A 19,238-nucleotide genomic window follows, 5' to 3' on the forward strand; every position below is an offset into this window, starting at 1 on the left:
TAAACTTAATATTTTTATTCGCTCATCTTCGTCTCGTCTGTACAATTTTCATAAATCTATAATCTAATGCAAAATTTGGCTAGGATCAGTTTACCACGCGTGGGCGGCGTATGCGACAGGCGCATGGGCGAATGGGATTGGATGAGTCTGGGAAAGGGACTGAGTGGACACAGATTGGCTGCCAGCGTAGACGGGGGCGACACCGTGCGCTGCCACAAGAGGGGCAGCAATAGCGCGAGCGGCGAAAGCTGGTGCAGCGAAGGCGGGAGCAGCGTACGCAGCGACCGGTGCAGCTACGACGGGAGCCACCTGACCGGCGATCTGGCGAGCGATGGTGGGAGATGCGTTCGCAGCGGCACCGTCAATTTGAGCAGCAGCAGTCTGAGCAGCGTTCACCGATTGCCAGGCGTGGTCCTCAGCGGCGTTGATGGCTCTGCCTTGGATTTCAGCGGCCTGATCGTTTATCTGGCGTACGGTGTCAACAGCTGCGCGGGCGTGGTCGGCGGCTTCAACGTGAGCGTCGATTGCAGCAGCCTGAATATCACCAGAGGAGATGGTAGGTACGGCTACAGGGGCAGCGTGAGCTACGGCCAATGGGGCTGCAGCAATGGCCAAGGGTGCAGCGCGAGCGACGGCCCATGGTGCTCCGTGGTTGATGATACCGCTGGAGTAAGATGTGGCCAGCAGAGCGGCGTTGATGGCTCTGCCTTGGATTTCAGCGGCTTGATCGTTTATCTGGCGTACGGAGTCAACAGCTGCGCGGGCGTGGTCGGCGGCTTCAACGTGAGCGTCGATTGCAGCAGCCTGAATATCACCAGAGGAGATGGTAGGTACGGCTACAGGGGCAGCGTGAGCTACCGCCAATGGGGCTGCAGCAATGGCCAAGGGTGCAGCGCGAGCGACGGCCCATGGTGCTCCGTGGTTGATGATACCACTGGAGTAAGATGTGGCCAGCAGAGCGCCAGATGGCGCAGCTGCGGCGCAAGCGAAGATGGCGACGGTAACAATCTGAAAATAAATGTTATCCAATTAAAATCTTCTAAGAAAATATAATAAGTTTGGAAAAAACAAAACAGGCTATTTGGTCTTAACGACAAAGCGGAAGTCTCTTGATCCACAGATATACGGCTTTGATGGTGTTTGGTACATGCTATAGAGGATGTTTTTTTTTACTTTGCCCTCTTTGTAGCGCGGACTTATTATTAAGTTTCTTTAGGCGGTATTGTTTTCGAAACGGTCCTCATGTAACATTTAATAGAACAAATGTATGAACCCACCAGAAATCTCATCGTGCACTTCTGTTAGACTGCTCGAAAGCTACTGATTGATTTTGCTAGCTTCCAGACAGCTTTTATACTTGCTCAGTTTTGACGCAAAACGGAACTCATACCAGTAACTAGCCAATAAATACCAAGGGCATTGAGGGAGTCAGGAAGCTATTTGACAAATCACAGCGCCGCGGACCGGTCGTGTTATTATATGTGCCGTGTTTGCTTACTAATTAACTTTTACTTTATATTTAAGCGGTGTGGCGTCGGGACGGGTACTTAGAATAAAATGATGGATGTATCTCTACTATTGTGATATAATTATAGCTACCGTCGCTTAATTATAATACAAGGGCTTTCTTGTGTTTGCGATGGGAGTGTCGTCTTGTGGTGAATGATCCATTCAAACTCAGCGTCTCAAACAAGCACAAGAAGTTAAAACTTAATACAAACTAATTTATGAATATCATTAAGTTAATATTTTTTTCAATGTTTATTTAGATGAAGTATTTGGTTTTTAATAGCATTAGTAATTGAAATTTAAAAATCAATTTATAAATATGTCATATTTTTGCATTAAATGTATGTAATATTTAAATGTCAATGAAAGTTATTACCGGCACCGAACTTGTTTACGAAATCTCAGCTCAATCGTTTAGCAGGAGTGGTAACATATATATTATATTAATAAAATTATTTAATACACGTAGTTTCAAATAACACAAAATGTATATATAATATTTGATATACATATATCTTAAAAAGCACTTAAGCTAATGGGAATGATGGAGTTGGGTATTTTTCTAATAACTGATTTTGCACAAAATCATCGCCGCGACCCGATCGCCGCCCATTGGCTTTCAAATCCACTTTGGAAGACTTTATTGGAGTTTATAGATTGAGGCGGGGAGATAATAAAGGCCTTATTATGGTAAGAAAACTTATATAAAGATTCAATTTCGCCGTCGTAATAGTAAAATAATTTACAAGTTGATGGTTAAGAAAATATTTAATAAAACTTTATGAAAAATATAAAAATACTTTAAAATTAATAATAGTGAAGAAAAATTAGTTAGAATTTTATTAAGCGGTTTTAAAAGTTCTACTACACTATTTGAGGTCGTTGCTGAGTCCTAATGCTGTCCTACTACTGTTACGTTTTATTTTATTTCACAAAATAATTTTATTTTTTAAGGTTTACTATTCGAATAAAAAAAAAATCTAAAACTGTTATAAAAATAAAAATTGTGATAAAACTTAACTGACCGGGTATAACTCTTTGAATTTGATACCGACTTCAATTTTCTCAAAAGGTTTCTAAAACAATGCGAAAGTGTTAATCCAGTTTGATTACTGCAACGGTCATTTTTATTCGCAAAATATATTTAAACTAATGATTTTTTTTGGTACATCTTTTATTTAAAAGGTTTTTATTTTTATTTTATGATGATATTTTTTGTTTATTTATTTTTAAATTTGTACGTGTAGCATGTGTCCCAATAAAAGCCTGCTCATTGTCGATTCATTCATTCTTGCCAGATAAAAAAATAATTGCTTTTAAATGACATGCAAATTTTAATAACGAACAATTTTGAGAATTTATTTGCCACGAAAAATCATTTCAGTTTTAACGTTTTTCTGTAGTTTAAGTAATAATTTTTAAGAATATAGTTATTTTTAATTTCATTCGACTTTGTGATACTACTAAATCGATCCTACTTGACTATTCTTATCAATTTTCCGAATCTAGAATTACGATTCAGTTTTATGTTAAGCGATAATAAAGATATAGAAACGTTAAGTTACCTTACCTTATAAACACTGAGTAACGTTTGTAAGAAGTATTTTTATAGAACCAAAAAAGTACATGATAAAGCAAGCTCGTGAAATTCAGTATTAAAATAAAACTTTAAGTATTGTAATAATCTTATTGTCGGCAGATAACAATCGTGAGTCAGCGCTCTACCCTGGTTTTTATTCTAATTATTTTAATGTACGGTATAAAAGAGAAGTAGAGCGTATTGCTCATTGTTAGAAGACGAATGCTTTAATTAATAGAAAAGCTGAATGAATCGAAGAATAATAGTATATGTTGTTTACTTAATAATAACGTTCTCGTGATCGAAACTCGACCCCTGCCACCGATTTCCGCCAACAGAGATGCATTATATATTGCTTCAATAGAGAATGCAACCACCTGGTGCGGAATCAGGAGCAACGCCAACGCTTTACGTGCTTCCCGAGGCACCGGAATGTAACAGCGACTTCCTAACTCCAGGTTGCTAGCGCAGACTCCGAATGTGTTTATGTATATATTGTAAGCGATTATCTGTAACTAACGACTATCATATCTATTCGCATAGCACTTTTGGCAGCGGCAGAACGAGAAAACTCTTTCAGTTCGTATTCTCCAAAATATGTTTTTGTAATTTTTGTAAACACTTTTCACTGTAGTTTAATTTCTTAGTCAATTTAATTTGTTTATGTCTGTAACATTCTGAACTATTGCAATAATTCATACCTATATATATTTAATTTTACAATACATTATCTGTGAGTTGTTACCAAAAATTAAGACTATGTAATCGGTGTCACGGGCCAGTGCTATTTCTGTACATTATGTTGATCATATATAATAGTGCAAAATTGCCAGAGTCGGCAATGACATACAAACGAAATATAACAAGTCACTCAATTGCGCGCCACGCGACGACCGGTTCCGAATTTAATTTGCATAATAATTATGTTTTGGCGATCAAGTCTTATCGACGGTGAAAGTTTCGGCAATGACAAATAAATTCGAAGTCGAATTATCAATTGAGGAATTATATAATATTGTAAAATCAAATAAATTACTGACTCGTGAATGTTTTAGATTACCATATTCGATGATAATGTAGGGAGGACAATAAATCGTTTAAATCTTGCTGGTAGTAGGGCTTTATGCAGCCCATCCGGGTGGGAACCACTCACTAATCACATATTCTACCACCAAACAGCAATACTTAGTTATGTTGTGTTTCGGTTTGGAGGGTGAGTGAGCTAATGTAAACAGGCACGAGAGACATCATCTTACCTCCCGAATTTGGTTGCGCATTTGTGATATGAAAAACTACTAATGTTTATGAGCAGTGGTGACCACTTACTACCAGGTGGTTCTTTTGGCGGACCGACTATATATTATATAATAAAAAATATATATTAATAAAGCATCTTCCTCAATACGAGATTATCTGTAATTTAAATACTATTATTTTGTTTTTAAAGTCATTGGATTTGTTTATTTGAACGCACTCATCTTCTTTTAGCGTTACATAGTCCATTTATTGAGATAAGTAAACTAAATAATATACTATGACGTCTGGGGGCGGAACAGTAGCTTTGATTTATTAAATAGTATAAATGTCCAGTACTGTTCAAGTCTGCGTGCTTCTTAGAAGTCAATATAATAGAAACTAAAGGTCCGCTTGACTTGAACATTATCATAGTAACTCCTCAATTAGTCTTAATCCTTATTAAATCCTAACTTAGTCGCTCACTACGAGAGGATTTTCGGAACTTTTAACTTTAAATGGGTAAAATGGGAGGGGTAACTTTGTATGGAATTTACCCTTAGTAAGTCGGAACGGACAACTAGTAATTCATAATTTAGTCATTTAAAGCTAATTAAAGTAAGAATTTCATGACTGTGCGGTAATTAAGTATTTATTCGTCCAAGCGCCATTGTGGATCAAGCCTCGGGACAACTTCTCAATGTTCTATCCGGGGGCACTTTATTAAGCTCGCCGACAGCCAACAGTTGTATTCATTTAAAGCTCACAACTAAACCGAAGTAAATAGTGATAGCGATTTATAAACAAAATGAATATGTACAAGATATTTAATACATAACTCCATATTGTTGTCCTTTCTCATTTTGTTTGTCCCGCTGGATGTTAGAAATTAAAAGTGCAAGTTTTAAATTGGTTGGTGTCAAAAATTATACAAATACGATTTCCTTATGTTTTAGATACTAAATGTCTGTAAAATTTATAAAGTATTTTTTTCTTTATTTTTTGTAGATCTAGCAACAAGAGTAACAATATTTCACTGCGAGATAGACTATCAATAATGGCGAAATAAATTAATTGCACATTTAATCAGTTATTAAATTATACTTCAGAAACATGTCGAAATTATAATATATTATAAAAAACATACTTCGTTAAGTGTCGTTCGGCGTATGTGGCAACATTAGACGAAAATATTTTAGTTTGTATTAATACACAACTTGGTAAGACAAACCGGGGTGTGAGAAACTTTTTTTAACGTTATTGAAACTCATATATATTAGATTTTATTTTAATAAAATCAGCGAGAATCACGAAGATGCGTTGATAGAAACTCATTATATGAACTAAGGTCTTGATATATCTTAGTTTTTGTCAATAAAAAATACATACCCCACTAAAACGGAATCACAATAAATTTATTGTTAATTTATTTTAGTGTTTAAAATACTGAATCTGGAATGTTAGCGTAGTTAGGTTAGCTGTTAGGTCATATTTATGTTAAAAAATATATTTTATTGATCCACACTTACTTATGGGTAAAGTTAAGAAAGCCCGTACAATTTTTTTTACAAAATACCCCGCGTCTTCCTAGTACAAGAACGTTGTATAGTCATTCGAATTATACATACATATTTGCAAAATTGATAGCTTGGTTTATCTAGTGGATAGCTTGTAAAAGCACGGGTCATAGGGCTCTGGGTTTGATCCATGGGTCGACCCAATAAAAACGTATTAGGCTTCTTTTTCGAGGAATCTGGCGGTGTTTTGCACTAGCGTGTCTGGGAATACCGTCGGTCCCGCGTCCGTACTGTTCCTGAAGCCAATTATACTGTTTACAACAAATTGTAATTTTACCGCAATCGAATCGAATCGTGATGTTTCGGTCTATGTTGTCAGAACAGAATTGGGAATGTATCGTAACCGTTATAAACTAGTAAGGTTGTTCCCAGTTACGATTCAGAAGATAACTGTATTTGTGAAGAACAGTCAATGTTAGATCATAATAGGATCGGGAACGTATCGTAATCGTTATAACATAGTAGAATTGGTCCCCGGTTGTGTCGAATTTGCCGCCTCATCGGATTATGAGAGTGCGATAATGGACTGCCCAATTATTAAACTTGCGAACACGCTTGTGCAGTATATTTTGTCCTGCGTACTTGGCTCGAGAGTTGAGTTCTCTTGAGAATTACGCCTTGGCCGAAAGCGGTCGGGAGGACAAAATTTACGACGTTTCAAATCGATAAGACATTTGGATTTAGGTCAAACCTCAAAACCGACTTTCAGATTTGTTTACAACCTAACTTACATACACAGCTAACATAGCGCGTCTGATAGGTATTCGTAGAACTCACACTCAAGGATTTCACATTTATTACCTCAGAAGTTTAAACTATCTGTTTATACAGAGCTAAGTAAACTTCATAAAACAAAGCTTGTTGCGAATTTTGATAGTCTAAGTTTAATCTTCGGGTTTATTACAAACCGCGCGGTAAAATTCAAGGTGAGTCTGGCTCGTTTTACGTTTTGGTTTTGTTATCTCAACTGTTAAATAAGACAGACTTAAAGGTCAGATCGTTTCTCAATATTCCGTATCATATGTGCAAAGTTAATACATCGTTCTTGGGGTACGGTATACGTTTCTATAATATGTTTCCCTAGCCATTTTTAATTTGGCCTATTAAAGAAATTGGTGATTAAGGCATATTACTCAATTCAAGATGAATGGAATTAGTTTTTATTGATTTCTAGGCTGGTTATATAAAAAAATAATTATTCTTTACTGCCATACTCTGTAATTACAATGGTGGAACAGAGTAACTATTAAGTTTCTTTCCGGTTCTTCTCGGTAGAATCTACTTTCTGAACCGGTAATAGCCTACTTGCATAAAGAATATTTTGATTCTGATTGATGATTTTATCAGTCAGAACAAGAAGGGGAGATATCTCTTTTTATTATACTGAGCTGTTGCATCATTCGTGTCATAAGTGACCTTAGAAGCGGCCCAATCACTGACCGCTTCACAATTAGACGATAATGCTTATTTAGTTAATTTCCACATAAGGAATTCAATAAAATTACACTAAAAAATTATACTCAATGATAATGAAATTAAGAGCATTGAGAAACTGTGCAAATTTAATGTGAATACGTCACGGCTTAGAAATAAGCATTGACGGGAATCGTCCCCTATATTTTTGTTTATCAATAGTAGCAATAGAGTCTCTGGGGTGTTAATTTATTTATTTAAATGTACTAATTTTACATTCAAAATTTTGCAATGAAAACAATATTTCCAATAAGAACTTTTATCGAAGCCACGTAGAGTCGAGGCGACATGTTAGTGAGCAATAAAACCGGTGGAGCATGAAGTCACGCGAGCAACACGGCCAGATGAATCGTTCGACCGCTCGTAAAGAGCTCGCAGAGAGCACCGCAACGCGTGCCCTCGATTATGTCGTTAGACACGAGTATTACATTTCAGATTACTTTATGACAACGGCGCTTATTTATTTCGTTATTATCGAGCATTTTAAAGCATCTGCTTACCGCTTTTGAAATTATTTCTTCAGTCCGCAACTGTAGTACGATTTGATAAAAAAAATGATATTTAGTCATGTGGGCTCTGGCTGTGACAAGTAATTTCGAAAATTCTTAAACCCAAATATTGCAAAGTTTTAAGTGGGTAGATGTTTATAACTCATTAAAATTGATGTCGAGCTCGGGTATAAGGACCCAACTTTTGTCACCCCCGTAACAAGGCCATTCTTCACTGCGGATTTTTCATTTATTTATAAGAATGAGAAGTGCTTAAGTTACTAAGTAACACAACAGAGTAATCATTAAATTTTATAATAAATTTGTGTTACAGGAGACACTGAGGCGGGTGAAGCTTTTAAAAGTACTGAAGTAAAGATAGGAGACTGAACCGATAAACATTTCCAGGTAAAAGGTTTTTTTATTTTTGAATTATGTCTATTAGCTGACTCTGAAGCAAATGTATAGGGGAATTAGACCATCAATCACCTGCGAAAACTTTAGGCGTGTAAACCAATTTTTTATAATTGATCGATGCCGAGAGTTTAAAGTCACTTTATGTTTTATATTTCAACAAAATTTGGATTATTAGTTCGTAATTAATTATATAACGACGATTCATACAAAGATATCATTCCATAAAATTAAAATACACAAAAATCCTTTTGCTTACTTTTTAAAACATTTTTTTTAGATATTAAAACATGCCTGGACTTATTAAATTAAGACTACAATACATATTTCCAGCAAATATTTAGTTAAATGTTGATTGATTAATGATTTAAACCCAGAAATTTCATACTACCAAGTTCCCAGTAGGAAGTAACAGAACTAGAGCTTTGGAATATGGCAGGCGAACGGGTCAAACAGTAACATGTTTTTAATTCTAAATTTTAACGACGATGACGACAGGGCCCTATTAATCCATTTCCTATATGGGTACATATGGGTACATTCATGTATCGTGTGTCCCAAATATCAGAATACATATAGTCGAAATTTGAATCTTGTCTGTCTGTCTTAAGTATTGAGTGAGCCAAGTGAGTAAGTGAATATAGTGAATCCTTAAAACGTCTCTCTATGAATTAAAACTTTATAAAACTTTAAAGTTCCGCTTGGAAAAGCAATTTTGCATGTGACGATCCAGCGTGTGACGTCACTTAACTTAGACGACGCGACTCGCTTAGTAAAGATAATCACTGGTGTGCAATTTTTAAAAACTTATTGCAGGATTTAGAAATTTTATCACCGGCTTAGAAGGTTTGATCTTTATTTTATATTAATTAAGTTAAGTATAGTATCATCGACATGATATTTCTCGATTAAATTAAATAAATATTAATGAAAGAAACCAATCTGGTTTCGTGGTGTAAACGCTTACGAGGAATAAATATATGTATCGTGCGCCTCAGGAGCGGCGCAGAACGTTCGAAATAGCCTTCGCGATGATGTTATTCATCAATTATAAAACTACGATTTAATTTAATAAAAATAATTCTTAAATTAAAGACTTACTTGTAATCGAATTAATCGAATAAACTTATTAAAATCTAATAATTTACTCAGTATAATAATATAAATTGAATAGTATAATTAAAATACTTGCAAAAATTTATATAAAATTCAATAAGCAAAGAAAATGTAAGTTAAATTATTCAATCTTATTACATTTGGACATGATTTACAAAGAATGCCAATACGTCGTAGCATATATAAAACGCGCCGTTACAAGAGAGAATAAAATGTCAATCGGAACAAATGAAAGCATGTTTCAGTGTTTCAAAAAGCGAGGATTTAACGTGGCGGCGAAACAATCGTCTCTCCGGAGGCCCCGCTACTAAAGCCGTCTCTACACGAGCGACGTTTTGTCCCACCAGGCTGACCGTCCACGCAATCATCGCATCACAGCGCCGAGATATTACCTAATCAACGCAAAGAAAGATAACTTGATCCAATTGTTTTTTTTTATGGTATAGAGGTAGTGTTTTATGGGGTGTTGGCCATCAGATGATGGTATTATTTACATAAATAATAACCTAGGAAACTTATATGTAACGTTTCTTTTGCCTGTAGTAACACTCACCCTTCAATAATATTAAGTATTGCTGCTTGGCGGTAGAATATAAGATAATGTACCCTACCCAAGCAATATTTATTTTTAAAAGGTCCACTAACCAAATTTATGCAAGGCAGCTTTATAAAAACTGTTATTTAATTATTTACTTTTGTAAATATACGCAAATCAAAAGTAAACATTTTATTTGTACAGAACATACGAGATACGTAGATGAAAATAGACATACTTCGACACACTACTGATGCACTTTTAGTAGGTGGTAGTTTGCTCCGTTGCACAGTATTATCTTACGTGCCGAAAATTCGTGAGTCGTTACTTTTTTAAATTTTATTTTCATTGTGTTATTTCGCTATGTTACAGGCGCGCTTCGCTGTTGAGTCCTAGCAAACGTGGAGTATTATCAAAAGATAATATCTCATACTCCTCCTTTTAATAGATATTAAAAAATCACAATGGGTCATTTCTTAAAAACCATTATGCTGATCTCTGATCGCTGATCACATTACTTGAAGTCTACTTATAAACTCAAACTTAGTAAGTATTATCCATGTTCTAAATAAAAGGTAAATAATACGTGACAATGTACATAACAGTTATTCTGTCGAGTGTGACACGCAGTCTCGTGGACCGCCGGCCTTAGGGACTATGAAAAATGGTATTGGATTCCTTTATGCCATTTGATTTGTTTTGTTACGAGCTAGTTTGTTGTCGCGTTTGAAATACTATGAGTTTCATCTCTGATAAATAGCTATTGTCAAGAAACGATGTTAGTATTGTTCTAAAAAAACCTCTAAAATTATTCTTTTCTTTTACTCATATTTTTTTAGTATATAGGGCTTTATTCTATAGAGGACGATTACTATAGAGGACGCAATTTTAAACAAATAAGACATACCGACGTCTGAATTATAATGTATAATTAAATCAAAGAATCAATATTATTTTAGCTATTGAATAAATCGTGAAGGCGTTAAAAGCGCAGCTTATAAGTGACACATTAGCAATCGATACTACTGCGACAGTCTTCCACTACGTAGAGTTGTGTAACAGCTAAAGTGTCATCTACTGAATGACGTCACTGCTGAACTTTGTCTCAGCTCGACACGAGATGACTTCAAAGGCTTGGATAGTTAAATTACTTTTTGAAAAGGCCAGCGTCTGAAATAAGCTGTGCAAAAAAAAAACAGGAGGACTTAGCACGGAGATTGACCAAAAATTTAAATTTTGAATTCAGAACTGAAACTGAAATAATACAGTAATTATATTATTTTAGGAAGGCAGATGAAGATACGGGCACCTGATGGTAAAATAGTTTGCTCGTAGCCATGTACCTGCAAGGAATACAAAACAATCTTGCCTGTAAATTATTAGATTTAAGATCTAAAAAGAGATACTTACACGAAGCTATAGGTAGGTAGCCTATAGCTATTTCTCTTTAACAGAGATAGCAGGTATTCAGCAACAAGCCCATCCATAACATTTACTAATTTATATAAAGCTAAAGAGTTTGTTTGAGCACAGAAATGTCTTGACCTGTTAGACCGGTTTGATTATTTTTTTGTGAATAGCATTTGTAAATGTTTTTCCGTCAAAGGATTATAGACTCTTAATTGTCACCTTCGACTTTGTTTGCGTTTAAGGGCTTGATCATCTGGTGTTAGGTAAAAAAGTATTAATTTATTGAGTAGCCTATGTTCTTCCTTAGAGTTTAAGCTTGCTTCGTACCAATTTTCATCAAATTCGTTTAAGTGGTTTGGTTGTGAAAGAGAAACAGACATACAGACAGTTCTTTTCGCATTGGCAATATTAGTATAGATAAATAATACTACTCTACGACACGTAGTGTCTAACACTTACCAAATTTCGTCAACTTTATAAGAAACAAGACCAATATTTGCATTTATAATTTGAATGTACCTCATTTTGAGATTATATTTCAAAGCAATTTTAAGCAATATGATCCTTGCTGAGCGCTTAAGTTAAACATTATCCGTATATAGCAGAGTTTTATGAATTTTGATAAATTAAATCAATGATTCAAATTCTCTCAGTTATTTTGTTAAAGAAAGGATTATACGATTAACTTTTATTTAATTAACGTGTTTATTTATTAATGAATTACCGACAAAAGTCGATCAAGATAGACTACGATTAGAGTAAAATAATTAATTTCACCTTTAATTATAGGTAATTCGAGCGTGTTTAATATTTCATTACACATAAAATGTAATTTCCTTTTCCCTGGGTTTCATAATTATTTAATTTTTTTATATTAAAAGTCAGATATAATTAAGCTTCAGAAACATTATCTGTAAGTGAACGATAAAAATAACAACTGTGGTGAGATTATATGTTATATTTTAATTGCACAATAACAATAGCAAAAGAAAATTAACTACAAATTAAAGTTCGAATTAAATTAAATTAAATGTCTGATTTTAAATTGATCTATAAAAAGATTAAGTTTTTGTTTTCGTGTATTGTAATCATTTAAATTTACTAATTGTTTATTTAGTTTGGTCAAATTACTTAAGACTACTACAAATACAATGTAATAATATATTATGGAAACAAAAATATAAGTGTGTACAAATCTCTTTTTTTTTAAATCGACTTCAAGTTATATTCTGAGAAAAAAATTGTTATTTATTTAATATAAAATGTTGTTATTTTTTTCGAGCCCGTATTGTATTTTTCATCTTCAGTTTTGGAATTTTTCTTAGTGGAATCAAAAATACTGATTTTCTATTCTATTCTAACTAATTTTCCAAATCGGTTCATAGACACATAATCGCAGAATTCTGAAGAGACAAAGCATATAAAATTACCCGAATCGAGAACCTTTTGAAGTCGGGTAAAAAGTTAGTCAATTGGTGTAGACAGGCTCAAATTTGTCCCACGCTTATTAAGAGATAAGGATAATGACAGGCTTGTAAAACTGGCCTATTAAAAGTCCTCAGCGTGCGCGCACCCTAACGGCTCCATTTTCCTCACGCTTGGCGCGGTAATCGCTGTCATCTCACACAAAGAATTATTTGCCTACAGTTCACTACATTAAGCGCAGAACTTATAATGCGTGAACATGCTTATACACGTATGTTTATAAAACATTTCTACGGCGATACCAAGTCTATAGTAGGCCTGATTGCTTGCAATACTTTTTTTAAACTTTTAAAACAACAAACGTTTTATTATTATTATAGCAGGAATTTCACTGCCGAAAAAGGTCAATTATCGTGTAACGTTAATTAAAACACTTATATAGTTGTTTTTGCGAAACGAAACTGTGATTATTCTCCTGGTTGATTTTAAATTTATTTTACTATATAATAAATATCACAATCTAAAAAATGTTATATTGACGTCAGTACGATTCACCAATCTATCGTGATCGTTTTTCCGCAGATGTTTTTTCTCGCAGTGGAAACATTTGTAATGGTACCTGGGTCCCTAGGGGGCAAACCGGGTTATGTGGGATTCCTACCCACTAAAACCATTGCAATGGTCTTCCTCGGAACGGATCGGAGAGCATTTGCAGATGCAGCGTTCCGCTCGTGGCTCGGCTTCGTCTTCTCAGTGTGTGAAGGTGATTTCACGATCACGGCAGCACGAGGCCATCCTAGCTACCGTCCTCCTCTGGGCCAACTAAAATAGAAAACGTGAGGTCCGGCTCGGATTCCTAAAGCAGAATAGCCGATTCTCAGTTATTAGAACGCACCAGAGTGTCCGCAAACACATACTGCTTATTCCCTCATACTCATAGTTTGATAGAACACCACCGAGTACATTTGAAGGACCAACTGTCTTACGTGCTTTCCAATGAGCGGCAGTCGAACACTGCTAACTTCATAATTTCAATCTGAAACTAATAAAATAATTAGAGAAAAACTCAATGTTTACGATATTTATAAGTCCGATCACGTCTTGAACACAGGTCTTCGGGATCTGTTATCGAATAGGCCATGCACTAAGCCGATTGTAAAATATACTTCAAACTAACACTGAGCTACTGCGTACATGTTTTATCAAAATAAAAAAATAAATTAACGTATGCTATTTTTTCTAATAATAGGATTATTATCAATAAATAAGTGTTACAAATAAATTTATGTACAATAAAATGAAATATATGTATCTATTATGTAAAATAAAACAACACATTCAAATATCTTTCTCAGTTTGTTATACTTTTTGGGGCGTATGACGTCTTTCGTATTTACGTCTATTGACCTCAACGATGCAAACAGACACTTTGCTACGCGGGCACTTGCACCATTTCATCTCATATGTAGTCAGCGGACTACTTGTCTATATGTTGGTCTTATAAGGCTATAGAAACTGAGGCCGAGATAATAAAACTGTGAATTTGGAAAGCCAGCTGTTAAGTCTGTTTGTCTTGTGCCTAGCCTTTCTCCGCGTCAGATTGTCGTAATACGGACTTTATGAGTGTACGCTTATTTACGACACATGTTGAGCAAATGGCTAGTCTATGAGCTTCGCCCTTGTGGCTAGAATTCTCTCAGGAGGCCGTTAAAATTTAATATCAAATATCTTAATGTTTATCTAAATTTAATAAAGTATTTATTGATTTCCCGACATAATAAATATAAATGTCCTTTATTAATATATAAAAATGTCAATTTACATGCGTAGATCGGCCAAACATGTAACTCGTACTAGCAAAAAACTTCTTACGTACGCACATAAGTACACGCATTATTTTTTTATATTACGACCTCCTTCTGTGTGCTATTTTATTTTTTTAATCTTTCTCTCACTTTACGGAATGATGGAATCTCATATGCATACTTAATGAGATATCACGATCCACGTAATCCAATATTCTTAAGTAAAACAAAACGGCAAATATCAAGAATGAACTATCCTAATTAAAATGATAAATCACAATTAATTTAAATTGCCTTTTTTTGTATACCGTCATCGTATTATAGGTTCCGTAGTATAGGTGTGTACTAAATGTACTAATTAATGTACTGATGATGTCACTTTCTACTGATATGTATAAACTAAAGGATCTTTCCTAGAAAACAAAGTGAATGTACATTCAGCGATACGTGGTGTCTCTCTGGTCTAAGTGGATCACGTGTATATATCCAGTGGACATGAGAATGGCCATGTGTAGGTAAAGTTCTGCTAATCAACTAAGCTCCCGCTCCGTAATCTGATTAATAAATGGAATCTTTGTTTGATCCCGTGATAACACCGACCCACGGTCCCTTGAGGGCGTGTTTGCTAATAACTCAAAGAGCTTGCTTGGACAGTTTCTAACAAAGAAAAGATTAGATTCTGATCTGATAGTGCTACCTTTTTTTCTACGTCGAATATTCCTTACCATTTAAAATGATTAAGAATTAATTGATATTATATTATATGGCTGATATTCATTCTAAAACTACGACCTAAAACAAAATTAAAGTGCCATAGTAATTGGATTATCAGTTTTTGAGTGGAACCTTATTAAATTGTTTGAGTGGACCTTATTAGTGTTGAGTGAGCCAGAGTAACTACAGCCACAATAGAATTGACATCTTAGCTCCCAATGTAATGTAAAGAATGGTTAACATAATTTTCAGCACCGATGTTTCTGGGCGGTCTTGAGCACTTACCATCAGGTGGTCCATTTAGCCATCTGCCTACCATATCTATAAATATTATTTATAAAAGTAAAAATAAAACCAACCTCTTTTATAACTCATAAATAAGGGTGCAATTTCTCTCCTCATATACGCATATTATATACGACTACAATATTTTTTCCTTGTCTTCGGTAACACGGAAATACTTCCGAAAGTAATAAAAAAACATTGCTATTTGCTATTAAAGCTTGATATATATATAATTTTCTATTATAGAACGCATTCGCTAGGATGTTTTTGTTAATGTGTACCAAGGCTTAAAAACTCAGGTGTACAAAACATACTATAATGGATCTGACATAAAAAGAAATTCATATGTAGTACAACAAAACATTTTTTATTTTAAGTATGAGTGAGCGAGCCCATTGTTGGAACACGCTGTATTCACAACGGAACACAATGCTGCGAGCGCTATAATTGTTAAGTAACAAGTGATTCCGCGGCGCAGCAGGAGTCCGAGTAACTGAACGAAGAGCCAGTTTTGTAAAGTTTTTAAATATTACAGTACATGAGACTCACGGTGACGTATGATATGCAACGTTAGTTCATAAAATTACCCGGATATGCCCTCGGAACTCTTTAAAAAAACAGCTAACAAATTGAAAGTCTTCAAATACCGTTACATTTGTTAGCTGAATTTTTAGACTGAAACTCCATAATCATTATTGAAATTAGCTTGTTTCAACAGTGGTTGTCTTTATTCTAATGTCCAATTGTTTTGATCAACCTAATGTCGTCCGTCGTAACAGCTACACAAATTGTTTCACAAATAGAGCAGAAAAGGGTACTGAACTGTTTTGTCTTTGTCTATTTATAAATCAAAATTATACGGTTTTCTTTTATAAGAATATTAATAAGGAATCATTGAGTCGAAAACAGCTTCATTATTTTAACCCCTACATTATTAATGATATTTTCCTCACTGATTTTGGCAAAGTCGGTAGTCTAGTCAAATTCGTAGGATATTATATACACAAGGTTGTGTAAAAAAATCGACAAACGGAAATATCTGGACAGAGATCAGTACCAACGGCTTAACGTGCTTGCCTTGGCTCCGAGCTGCTAATAATTCCTAGGAAAAATCCAATACCTACATAATGGCTTGACCTTTTTTATTTGATCTGCAGCCTTATAAATTGAAGGTACTAGACCAAGGAGGGTGTATGCTATACATCGGAGTAGTGCTGAAATAGTAGCACATCTGGCATAAAAAGTTTACAAAACTTTCAGAACTCTGACCACAACGGACGCTCTGGTCAGCAGATTTATCTGTTAAATCGGAATAAATTTATCTTCGTGATACTGAGCACGGATCACGTCGACCAGGAAAGAGCATGTAAATGAGTGTATTTGTATTATACTAGTGATCCGACACGGCTTTACACGGGTGAAGTGTATTTATTACGAAAATGATATGACACAAATATAATGTATCTTATTTAGCACACATATTATTCATGTAGCATTTTACCAGTGATTTTATTTTTACCCGTGAGTACCCCTTACATAGAAACCTCTTACAAGAAAAAAAATTACCTCTTTATACTTCAGTAAGTACTTACTACAAACAATATTAAACTGAGAGAAACATTCACGGTCATTTTACATAAAACCACCTAACCTCCCTTCTTTTAATAACTTTGATCTACTTAGGAGGCTAACATATATATCGCAAATACAAAGGGATAAAAATGCTGCATACAGGTTGTACTTTAGAAGACATGCAGCAAACATTCGTCTTGCACGACTCGCTAAGTGGGTCACGGGCGGGATGCCAAATCACACACGTTCAGAATTGTATTAAGGTCTTTCTCATTCGGTTCAGCGCTATGCGAGTCATTTATCCTAGTTATATCAAATGCGTAAAGCGTCAGCAGACGTACCGCGACCTACTGTTGCAATCCTTGTATTTATTTCTTCATTGATAAGCATGTTGATAACGTGATGTTTTTTCCCATCATTTTTTGCTAAAATTGTAACATGTTCCATGGAATTACATGTAACGATGTGAAAAATGTAATAAATTCATATGCAGTATGTGTGTATATCTATTCACTCCACGTTAAACGAATTAATTTTTAGTGAAATAGTACAATCTAATTTGTGTTTTAGGATGTTTTTAGTCTTAGTCGCCTCACGCACACTAAGACATCTTGTGATAATGAGTGTCATTCATACTAATAGTAATCCAATGTGGAGGGCGCGCCTTTGTGAGTGAATAGAACTATAATTTAGCAAGCGAGCAAAGTTTTTACGAAATTGTCTAAAGTGCAATAGAAACATTACAGTCCGTCTGTCCGTTAGTACATTCACTTGAAAAGTTGGCCAATTTAGTAGATATGGTTTCATAATCGATTTTGACCTAGGCGGTTATCTGCGGAATAGCGAACTGCACAGGATTCAATCCGATATTTTACAATTGTATCCGTAAACGCAAGTACAGTCTCTATTCTATCACACGCGTGGTCCAATCAAATACAACTTTACTTTATACATATTAACTTTTACAAGAAACTTAGAGTGCAAAGATACTAGCGGGGTCAGGTGTTTATTTTATTTAGGCAAGCAATGAACGATAAACTCAGTAGTTTTTTTTCAACAAAGAATTATATGGATATGTTAATTAAATTCACATATATAACAATAATAATAATTTATTGGTGCAAAAGTAAATATTACAAAAGAAGCTTATATATATGTGTTTACAAAACATATAATACTAACTCTGAGCTGTTTACCTATTTAGTGATTTTTAAATCAAATATTTATAGGTATTGGCACTCTGAGATATATTAAGTAGCTCTTACATCGTCAATGAGCTCCCTAAATTGAGAGCTAAGAAGTTATGCAGACGTGACCCTGGCTCACTCACCGCTGGCTGGCGCACTGTTTGGGGGTATAATAATATGTAATATGCATCGACAATCCAGACGAACTTGTCCAAAAGATATCGCTACTCTCACCTTCTTCCCCCGCCGTAATAGACGGTACCATGAGTAAAGGGGGTTTTCTGTACCCCGGGGAACTCCCTTAGAGTTTGGGCGTCACGCTGCTTTCGCCGGTTCACCGGCGATACGCGTCTAATCTGACCAGAGAAAAAATATCGTGCGCTTTAGTTTTTCAATTGTAGAACAAATCGACGGTACATATTAAAATAAATAAAATAAACGATAAAGACAATTTTGTACTGCTACATATAAAAAAATAAACCACATTAAAAATATATTGTAACTTTAGAATATTGCAAAATCTCTCTACATATGTTGCAAAACGTGATAGCTTTCAATCAAGCCGCTTGGAAAAAGTGTACACAATACATCAGTATTGTGATGTAGAAGCTGATATAGTTACATCAGCTCCTATGATATCAGCTAATGGACGTTTTTTGTAAATGCTCGTCTGTCCCGAAATAGAATAAATATCGATAGATTTTTGACGCGAAATAAAATAAACGAACATAAGCTGTCACTTATTTTTTTAATTTATATTAAATGTATACATATTATTGTGAAGGAACAGTAATTATCAATGAAACGGCGATTTTTCTGTTGCGGAACCATTTCTTATAATTATAATAATGTTATGAAAACTCATTAACACAAAAACGATAGAAGGTCATGGATTTTATATAAAACAATTAAACTT

The 19,238-nt window shown here is 34.8% G+C and overlaps 1 protein-coding gene across 1 annotated transcript; it reads right to left on the minus strand.

Moving 5' to 3' along the window:
• Nucleotides 1-1,393, minus strand: LOC113395722 (larval/pupal cuticle protein H1C-like). Its single transcript, XM_026633396.2, has 2 exons — nt 1,278-1,393; nt 1-1,008 (listed from the first exon to the last, which is right to left on the minus strand). The coding sequence occupies exons 1-2, from the start codon at nt 1,287-1,289 to the stop codon at nt 91-93; spliced, it is 930 nt and encodes a 309-aa protein (XP_026489181.2). The 5' UTR covers nt 1,290-1,393; the 3' UTR covers nt 1-90.
• Nucleotides 1,394-19,238: the final 17,845 nt, after the last annotated feature.

Source organism: Vanessa tameamea, chromosome 7, assembly GCF_037043105.1.
Source record: "Vanessa tameamea isolate UH-Manoa-2023 chromosome 7, ilVanTame1 primary haplotype, whole genome shotgun sequence".
Lineage (NCBI taxonomy): Eukaryota > Metazoa > Arthropoda > Insecta > Lepidoptera > Nymphalidae > Vanessa > Vanessa tameamea.